The following is a 10,777-nucleotide window of genomic DNA, read 5'->3' as shown; positions in this document are numbered from 1 at the left end:
TGCCATACTATTCTTGGATATTTTTCCATGAAATATGAATTAATTTCAGTTTTTTGGCGTCAAAATATTGTATTACAATCATAATCTCCATTCTTACGATGGTATATGTGAATGAGAATTAAAAATAAAACACTTCCGCATATGCCTATATATTTGGGCAAATCATTGTGTTATTCTTCCCAAACTTGCTGCTATCCTTATTCATATCAAGATTATAATTTCTATTGTTATTTACTTAATTGCCTGATATATCACCACGTTATCTTTCATCGTGGCAATTTTCCTGATCATCAAGTTCACTTATCTTCAGTGTTTCAACTTTATACTTTTTATAAAATTTTTTTTATATTAAATATATTTATTTCATATTCTGAATTGAACTTTGTTACCTAACTTAAAAATAGGATCTGAAGTAACGACGTTATGATGACTGTGTTAATTGAATGTCAGTCTCTCGACCCCGTTGCCCTGGGCTCGAATTCATGTCGGTCATAGATGGTTGTAGTTTTGGTGCTTGCCCTGCTGTATGTTTGTCACTTGCAGAGCTAAGCGCGGTGATAATGACACTAAAACGCAATCTCGTTGAAGAAGAAATATTAAACAAGTCGGGAAAACGGAAGCTGGACGCTGGAGATATAAAAGGTTTTGTGCATTTCTTTTATAAAATCATTGTACAATTGTGTACAATTGCTCCATTAGTACCTAGCACGTAATGTATACGTATATATTATGTCAGAAATCCACTTTTGCGTAATACTAACATTCAAACCTATTATAATTTTATTAGTAGTAGTAATAATAGTAATAGTAGATAGATTTCCACCAAACTTAGTTGAATCCCGCTCTATATTATAACCTATATTGTTGCATTTTCAGTTCAATTTCATTATTCTAGAATGAACTTATGGGGGGTTTTGCAGTCAATTAATAAAAATTATAGTAAAATACTATTATTAACTTTATTTTATCAAATATCGGTGGGAGGGTATTTCGGAGCAAAGGCACTGTGCAGTGGCAGCTTCCTAATTTTTTCCAGATTTTTGGGTAGGTTCTGAGAGTAGATCCGTGAAAGAAATGACCACTTTTCAGTCCCCTCCTTTCCCCCTTGTAAATTATATGTCACAGTTGAGATCAGTTTTGAAAATCTGATACCCAACATGGCTATCTTTGGTGAGAAAAAAATTCCCATCCTCCTTAAATTCGACGCCCAACTGTCCACTTGAATTGACGTAGAACGATTTAATTCACTGCATGCGTGTGCGTTTACAGTTTCCAGTTTTCCATAAAATTTATTGTCAATCGGTATAACCATTTCCTAGAAAAATGTGTGTGATAGACAGACAGACAGACAGTGAAGCAATTTTAATGAGGTTCCGTTTTACACAAAACCTTAAAAAACAATTATACCAAAGCAGAGAAGTGGAGTCTCTATGCTCACAAATAGAAACAAAAGAAATACCTAAGGTTCAATTTATTTTGTTAATTCAAGTGGATCTTAAGTATGTTGAAAAGAGCTGCAGTGGTACTTCAACCTCTGAGTACTTATTGAGAATCGAAATTATTATTTCTTGAATAACACTAAAATCACACCATCCAAGCTCTTCAAATAAATATGCAGACGATTAACAATTTCTCGGGAAAGTCCCCTCTCTAGTTATAAGTATGCATATGGACATGGTAGTTCTAAATGAATGACTTAAAATCATAGAACTTATCAATACTTTTAGTTTGATCCTTAAAGAATAGCGAATCCATGCGTACGTACTTTTTCGCTACGACTATCAGACGTATCATTCTCTAGAAATTAATTGAACCCATTCGACAGTGTTTAACTTTTTGTTTATTTATGTGGTAGCAGAACTAATAATAGATCCGATCCACATGCGTGTATAATGAACACTTCAATCACTACTAACTATCATTACAATATCTAAAAATATCCGGCAACCCATACCGGTTTACCGTCAATCAGTTTCAATTGATCTTATCAGGTCGCGAATTAATCTGTATGAAATGTTGTACAAAATTTGTTAATCTTTTAATGACAGTAAACATAATGATATTCGGTTAGGAATTAGCAATCGTTTTGATAGATTCGGAGAAATTTAGTATAAATGAAGAGTGAAAGATAGTGACTTACAATTCGTGTGTTAAGAGCGTGAAGCAGGTAAGTCGTTGCTTCCGATGTTATGAGTCAGACTCATCTTAGTAGTTTACTTCGGTTTAAAAAGTTTACAATAGTTTGATGCATAATTATTTTATAAAATAGAAAAGTGTATATTGATCCAAAATGTAGCAATTTGTTGCTAATTAATTATAAATGCAGTGAGATCGTGGTAGAATTCGTTTCTGTTTTCGTTGGTACTTGTGGTACTTTACACCGTCAAAAAATGCTAGTGGTTCAAAGTGAATTGTTAATTTGTGTATTCAGGAAATCTAGGACCTCCTCGTAGAGGATCTACATTATAATGCAAATATACATAAATATATTATAAATAATACGACTTTAATATAAAATATAATACAAGAAGTTTGCTTTGAACCAAAGTTTCCAATTACTGTCTAACTTCGTTGAAAAAGTATCGGCTTGGAAAAATTGTTATTAGGATCAACAATGGTTATTTCTTATGAGTATATTATGTGACCTTATTACTATTTTTTTTCCGGATCAGAAAATTTATCAAATTGCATCTAATGCTGTACTAAACACTTCGAAATGCATCTAAGCCTTAGAGCCCGGTGAAATAACATATAATTAACTACCTATTGGAGTTCAATGGACTCCATCTATTTAGAAGAACTTTCATTGGATAATTTTACTTTTGTCATTCTTGGAAACTAAAGCAAGTAAATCTAGTTGTCCTGGAAGTTGGTGAGCCCTTTTAAAAAAACACCTCAAAGTGATATTTTCGTGGCATGCTTTCGAAACTATATAATGACATTTTTTTACAAATGTAAAATGTATAGAATAATTTCTTCCAAACATGCAAAAACAATGTTAGCTTGTGGAGAAAGATCCGTACTGAAGTGCTATCTTTCGTGTTTGCAGTAGAAATTGAATTTAAATATAAGTGCGCGGCAAACACCTAGAAACTAATTTCCACCAAGATATTCCCACGGAAGAGGAGAGGTCTAGACAAAACTACCAATTTGTCAATTTTTTATTTTTCCTTCTAACTGACTGTAGAATATTTGTGAAAAACATACATTTGTTCCTATCATTCACTGTTTTCTGTACTGGTGGTGACCTACAATGATTTAATTAGTCTACTTGTTAATTGTTTCTCCAACTATCCTATCTTCTGCTTCTGGAAAGAGGGTCTGATTGTGGTTTTTTTTTCTCATAGTCCCACCTTAAATAAGGGTAAAAAAGGATAGAATGAAAACTTTCACGTTATTATAAGAAATGGAGCTTTATATTAATGAACATTCTGTTGTTAATTCAACTGAAGTTTCTATGACCATTCGTTTTATCATTTTCGTCTTTAAGCCATGACTCACTGAGTAAATATGACTCCAAATTCACCCAATGTTAGATTTGATCTACGTTGCTGCTGTAGGTCGTGGCGCTCGCTGCGGCGTGGTTCTCGTTCCATTTAATCGTGAGCATTTTGATTCAAACTTCAACTGGAACGATATCGCGGACTGAATTGTCATTGTGTGTTAAAAATATTTTTAGCGAACTCAATTAATTGCAGCAGGAAGTGTCAGGTTGATATTCTCTGAAATTACAATCACTTTTCTTACTTCGTCTCTTTTAGAACAACACAGAGCTTTTTTCTCCTGAAAAGAGAACTATCAACTGGCCGCAACAATCTGGCAATAGACATGGGTCGCCGCAAATTAAGTCCGCGGACGTGAAATGGCAGCTGTACACGTATACACCACTTATTTTCGGACACATCAACCCACTGATTAAAATATCTCGGGCCAATGCTATCAGACAATGGAGAACTGTGTTATGGAATTGCTTGACGCCTTAGCGCAACCTGGATAAAGTGGCGTTTCACAACTGATGTTCTTTGCGATCGACACATCAACAAATGTCTCAAATCTAAAATTTGTGGCAATGTTGTCCATTCTGTCTCTCCCTATAGTTCTGAACGTTGGCCGACTATAAACGACAATGAATGGCGTCTTTGGGTAATGAAGACGAATATGTTGGGTTGGACTAGTGGTGTGCCACTTTTTGATCACATCCGAAATGAGGATATCCGCGATCGATATGGGGTTATAACGATCTGAAAATATTTGCAAGAGAGGTTCGTCTTCGATGGTATGAAGAAGATATGTATTTCATTGCATGTTGCATTTGATGACCGCACGCCCATATCCCCGATCCAGCATTCAAATCTGTGAGGCATACATCAACGTCAAGGTTTCTATAGAGCTCTCTTATGATGACAATTTCCTGGAATGGGCAAGTAATTCTTGAGATGTCCTGTAATGATTGAGATTTATTTGAATAAATTTCATTTGTTCATTGTAGTTATCCCCCTTACTTTCTTTCGTCCGATTCGCTTTTGATGTTCCTATTGTACCCCTAGCAATGCGGCCTCTCTCTTCACATTGTCTGCATTGATCCGACAGATCAACGCGGCACGAGATGTTGGAACATGGAGCATTTGGAGTACCTCTTTAATGAGGTCTGTTCTCTCAGACGGTAGACAACAAATTCGATTCGAAATTTCTTTGGTGTTGCCTCCACTTGTAAACGCGCTGCGACTGTTTGTATCTGTATCAGCTCTCACCTTTTATTTTCTTTTATCACTCTGGCTGGAGATAACAATTGCCTCAGGGCGAATTCGCGTTTCTAGTTTTTTGGTCCTCTATTTGCTCATTACTTTAGTCTACCGTTATTTTTCATTTCCTCTCACTAACGAACGCGCGCATTTAGGGCATATGCTTCTTCTTTTCTGATCTTAGTTCCGCTTTTTGGATATGTTGTGACATTGTTGGGGTAGCAGGTTTTGACTTTACTGGGGAACCTTATTCTTCCTATTTTAAAGAACTATAATGAATCTCACTACATTTTTGTCCGTTTGATGAACGTCATACTTATCCTTGGTAAGCTCGGACAGTTCAACTATTTTTGTTCCTATTGCAAGTACTTCCACCAGATCAAGACACCGTCCTTTTTATCTTTTGCCAATATACTGATGACCTCCTTCTGGATAAATCTGTTTTGCGTTATTGATGTCCCGATTCGCTTAAACACCTACTTCTTCAAATCTAAATCACTTATAGCATTAGATACGACAAAGATGAAGGTATCTGCAGTCGAGAAATATCAACGGCCGGAAGCCCAAATGGTTACTCCCAAAAACTACCGGTACAAGGGTTCCTCGCGTTTATATCTTCTCTCCTTCCATTGTAGTTTCATGTTCTGGGCATCCTTCCTATAACCATTTTTGTTTACCAGAGATGAGCAGACATGTATCCAAGTACAGTCTGAAAAAAGTGCATAAAATCGTATTTACTTATTAATAGCAAAGTCTCTATCCCTCACTTGCGATCAGGTCTGACGGAAGATCTGACACTCCCAACTGTCTGTCTGTCCGCCATTTATCTGTCATGCGCATTTTTTTCATAAACAAGTATTCTTTTTTTTTGAGAATGATGGGGTCCTAAGTCCACATCAACTTAATGCTGGACCGGACCAAATGGGGAGCAACTTACTCCCTCTTTCTTGGTCCACGGACCCCTCGCTTAGGTTTCTTACCAGGGCAGAGGCAAACCGTCAGACGCTGCCTCACCTCTGCCCTGGTCACGCTGCTTCTTTTACCTTATTTTTCAAGGGACGATTCATCTAACTTCTAAGACAGTTCAAATGATGCACTGTTACTGTAATAACAAAACTTTGTTTATCGCAGATTTCAGGCATAATGCAAGCTTTAATAACATCCTTGGTTGCTCTGGTGCTTTGCCATCAATACATCGACGCCCTCGTCCTACCACGAGCTGGAAGCTACTGTTACAGCTCTGACAATGTACGATCCCAAATGAAACATTTCACCAGCAAAACAGCCTATCAAGTTGTCAAGGGCACCAATTTCGCTCAAGAAGTAATTGTTCCACGTAAGACAATAACCCATTCCCACAAAATAGAAGAAATAGTGCATGCATGATTTATTACAGACTGCAAACCTGTTAAATTCTGGATATTGAGCCGTCATGGAACGCGACTACCAGAAGAGGACCAAATTGAAATTCTCCCAGACTTAGAAGACGTAAGTTATGTGATAAAATCTTGAAGCCCCTAAAATCCAATATTAGATTTTTCACTGATAAATAGAAATGAGTTTTGAACCCAAACTATCAGTTGAACATAACACATTGATGTTTTCCATATATTCACAGATTCGTGATAAAATTATCAAAAACTACAAAGAGAAAGCAGCAGGGGATATGTGCCTGGGAGATATTGAATTGATCAGAAACTGGGTCTTGAATAAAAATATCACTACGGATAAGGCTCAATTTTTGACCACACAGGTATAATTAAATGTTTTTTCTTTACTGAGATATTAGGTCTAAACAAGATGTTTTTCAAGGGCTGGAATGATTTGAAGTATATGGCCCAAGACTATAAGAACGCTTTGCCTGAATTACTCTCACAATATGACGAAAATGAATTCTTGGTAAGTTGTAGCTTTCCCAACTTTACCTCTTCAAAGTACTTCATTCTCGTTTACTAATAGTTCCGCCATACTGACACCCAAAGAACGGAAGCAAGTTACAAAGCCTTCGTCGAAGGACTTTTTGGACCCAATGCTTACCAAAAAGTAAAAGTAACACCACCTCCAAGCGATGATAGCTTGCTTGCTCCTCATGACCGTTGCCAAACTTGGGTCGATCGTGAGGATGAAAAGAAGGGATCGGACACTGAAGGTGGCCTCTTCAAGAAGTCCGACGTTATGAATGAAGCTCTTGAAAGGATCTCAGCTCGACTTGGGTAAATGTTCAAATTCTTTTTTAGATTTTAACTGAGATTCTAACAATGCTTAATTCAAATTCCTATAAACAGATACGCGAAAGTTCAAAAGTACAAGAAGATCAAGCAATTGTGGGATATGTGCAGATTTGAGGCTGCCTGGTTTATCGACCAACCTAGCGCTTGGTGCACTGTAAGATGACGAGCAAACTGACATGCAACACGTTTTTTTAATATTTCGCTTTATCAGGCTTTCACAATGGATGATGTTCTAGTTTTCGAATATTTGGATGATTTGGGCAAAGAACATGCTAACGGATACTCAACTGATGTGAACCCAAATATCCCATGCGAACTCATGCAAGATTTGTTGACCCGACTTTCCAGCGATGACGGACCACGCGTGACTGCCTACTTCTCTCATTCTGCTCTTATTCAATTGTTTGCTACTGCCTTAGGTAATATTTCAAAAACAATTTAGAATGAAAAGAGAAGAATTCAGCTACAGGGTGCTTAATTCTGCATTCATACTGTCAAGCCTAACTTTTTTTATTCCAATATACCAGTATGTACCCCTTTTTATCACCAGGTATTCAAAAGGACACCGCTTTATTGACGAGTTCAAACTTCAGCACCGCAGCCAATCGCAAGTGGCGCACAAGTCTCCTGGATCCTTTCGCTGCCAACTACGCTGTTGTGAAATATGAGTGAGTTCCAAAAAGATTATCTGAAACGAATTACGAATTACGTTGATGTATTTTATTTTCCAGTTGTACGGCTGATCCCACGGATCCTTCTTCCAAGATTGCTTTCTTTTCAAATCAGCGTAGAATTGATTTCGAAGGATGCAGAAATGGATTGTGCAAATTATCCGACTTTGTCACTAAATACAAAAAATATTTAGGCGTGAATTGTCAAGATGTTTTCTGCACTGCCAAAAAATTATAAATGCTGGCTATATGGAATTCCTTCTTTTATCGGAAAAGAGAATTAGGAGCACTGACTGAATACAGATATGGTTAATTCGCACTCATATCTGTTTTCTTTGATACCAAAGAGGTGGCGGGGGTGATTAAATTAGGATATATACAAGGTTTAGTAGTTAAGATAATTAGATTAAAAACTGACCATGTATTAAGTTTTAGAGGATTTCTTTGTCTATTCCGCTGAAGAAGGCATGACTATAATAAATAAATATTCACTGAATATAAGAATAGGAATTTCTACGTTTAGAGTTTGCTCTTTTCATTTATTAGTTTCACATTTTATAGGGACAGGAAGCAAAAGTAGCCCTCAGCTTCAATTACAAACAGTCAAGCAGTTTCCCAATTGAACCCAGCTTAAATTATGACTCTCTGTCTTTGAAAACATTTCGAATGAGCTCTCATCCACGGTGCAACAACCGATATACGTTTTGCGCCCATATACCTCAAAGCTTGCACCTTGGTTTACGCCATCGCTCCATCCCAGATAGGGCATGTCATGTCTTCTTTTTCCACCATAGATATTGGCCTTATAGACGTTTCGGACTGCATCATCCTCAAACATACAGGATAAGTGACCAGCCCACCGCAACTTATTGAGCCGGATTTTATTCACAACGAGACGGTCGTGTCATTATATAGGATATGAAATCGTTCATCCTTCCATATACATGGGTGCCCTCCACCTCTTGGTGGGGTATAGCGCGTCAACCATACCTACGCGCCATCGTTCGCGGTTACCTGAAATGCTCTTCAGCACCGACCACGACACCTCCCCCCTTATTCTTTACTGCTCTACGCCAAGAACCCTTGGGGGGCTCACTCTCCATAGCATGGCGTAGCCAGCAATACAATTTTCCCCTCCTTAAAGTGTGATCTATTCACTGCCACTTACGTCTTCCAATCACAGTGCGTACGAGTGGCAGGCCGGTGCGCTGACCAAGTTGTCCGTTTGAGATAGTGTCAGGCCAGCGTACTCCGTTGATACGACGCAGACAGGTATTGACGAATGCTTAGAGCTTTTGGGTAGAGTGGAGTTCATCTTCCATATTCTACTCCCATATAGCAACAAAGAAAGAACACTAGCACAGAACAGTCTCGTCTTGACCCTGGTGTTGAGATAACTGCATTTTCAGATTTTAGACAGGGCTGCGAAAGCGGATCTACCGTTGTTAATGCGTCGGCGTGTTTGAGGGAAGACGTCTTTGCCCATTGATTTCCTCCACTTCCTCCGGACAAACCAGCATGAAGAACGTCACCGATAACACAAAAAAATAATATCGGCGACAGGATGCAACCCTGGTGGACTCTGCTTTGGACCTAAAAAATCGTCCCAGATTTTAATTCGGTGCAGCACGTGATATTTTGCGCCATCATATGTCGCTCTGATATAATTTTTTCCGGGATGCCCTCCCGCGTAGAGCACTCCAGATACACTCCCTGTTCACGCTATCGAAAGCTTTCTCAAAATCGATGAAAAGTAAGTGCAGCGGTGATCTAAATTTCCCGGACTTTTCCAAAATGATGCAAGAGAATCCGGAGCGGAAACCAACCTGCTCTCTGTTGATCAAGCTTCCGAGATTTACTTTGATGAGCTCCTGGATTATTTCAGCTACTATCTTTACAACGGCGGGGAGCACGCAGATACCGCTTCAATTGTCACACTCAAACGTAATTCACAGGACCATCAAAAGATTTGCGACCACATGCAAGTTCTTTCGTGATGCGATGTACCCCTTTAAAATCATTGTGATATTCGGCATCTTCGGCTTCCCTGACCAACGCAATAGCAAATTGTCTCCTGTTATGACGTACACTACCCTGAACTTCTTGGGATTTCGCTCAGTATCGAAATTTGAGTGCGTTACGCCCGCCATCACTCGTAGCGATCAGTAGACCTCTTCCGTTCATCGATCCGCTTCACGATTTCGCAGTCAGCCATAGCCCCTTCGGGACTTGGTCGAGAAAAGAGCATTTTTTATGGCTGTCCAATGATCATAGGTATTATCAGGCGGATTACTCAGTATATCTGCGGTTCGATCAGCAAGATAGCTCTCCCACTGTCGAGCGACAGCTGGATCGTACAAGCGGTTGATGTTGAACTTAGGGGTCGCAACTCCTCAACCCTGCCAGAAGTGGCGGACACAACACGCAAGCGAACGTAAGCGATCATCAGATGGTTATCTCTTTCGAGTCCGATGTCAGCGTCTCTCTTGCTATGCACATCCAAGAGACAATTCCTACTGCAGGGAGCCATTTATATCAGGGTCACCGATCACTTTTTCCAGGGCCGCGTTAAAAAGGATACACACTAAATTCGCTGTCCTACACCGTGAGCATAACTGAACTGATGAACCGCTTAGTGTAATTGGTCGCCTTCATATTTAACCGATTCGGCTATAATTCCATCGGCTCCGGAAGACTTATAATTCTTTACCCGATGGTTTGCAGGGATTGTTTCTTTGATGCTTGGCGGTGGCAGCATTTGTCCGTCATCTTCAGTTGTTAGGACCTCCAAATCGTCGATATCCTAGTTGTTGAGCAGTTCATCGAAATACTGATGATACAATCAGAAATCAGTTTTCCCTCTTTGTCTCCACAGGATGAGCATCGAGGTGTATATGACTTCATCCTGCTGATTTGTTGGTAAAATTTCCACGTCTGGTGCGGCTGTTCCTTGTACTTTTCGAGTTCAGAAACATGTCGCCTGGGAGGCTCCCTTTTTCAGTCTGTGAAGCCGTTTCTCCGTTCGACGAAGTTAGTAACAAGTCTCTACGCATGCTCGCGTTTTTTGAAAAGCATTGCCCGGTATGCAGCATTCTTCCATTCCATTGTAAGCTTACATTCATCGTCGAAACAG

The 10,777-nt window shown here is 39.0% G+C and overlaps 1 protein-coding gene across 1 annotated transcript; it reads left to right on the top strand.

Moving 5' to 3' along the window:
* Positions 1 to 2,024: 2,024 nt before the first annotated feature.
* Positions 2,025 to 8,148, top strand: LOC119650083 (multiple inositol polyphosphate phosphatase 1-like). The gene is made up of 10 exons (XM_038052587.1): positions 2,025 to 2,167; positions 5,874 to 6,078; positions 6,139 to 6,230; positions 6,361 to 6,495; positions 6,555 to 6,641; positions 6,702 to 6,955; positions 7,028 to 7,127; positions 7,185 to 7,392; positions 7,524 to 7,641; positions 7,705 to 8,148. The coding sequence occupies exons 2-10, from the start codon at positions 5,886 to 5,888 to the stop codon at positions 7,880 to 7,882; spliced, it is 1,365 nt and encodes a 454-aa protein (XP_037908515.1). The 5' UTR covers positions 2,025 to 2,167; positions 5,874 to 5,885; the 3' UTR covers positions 7,883 to 8,148.
* Positions 8,149 to 10,777: the final 2,629 nt, after the last annotated feature.

Source organism: Hermetia illucens, chromosome 2 (genome assembly GCF_905115235.1).
Source record: "Hermetia illucens chromosome 2, iHerIll2.2.curated.20191125, whole genome shotgun sequence".
NCBI classification, from domain to species: domain Eukaryota; kingdom Metazoa; phylum Arthropoda; class Insecta; order Diptera; family Stratiomyidae; genus Hermetia; species Hermetia illucens.
Note: the sequence above shows the minus strand (reverse complement) of the source record. Positions and strands in the feature narration are given on the sequence as shown.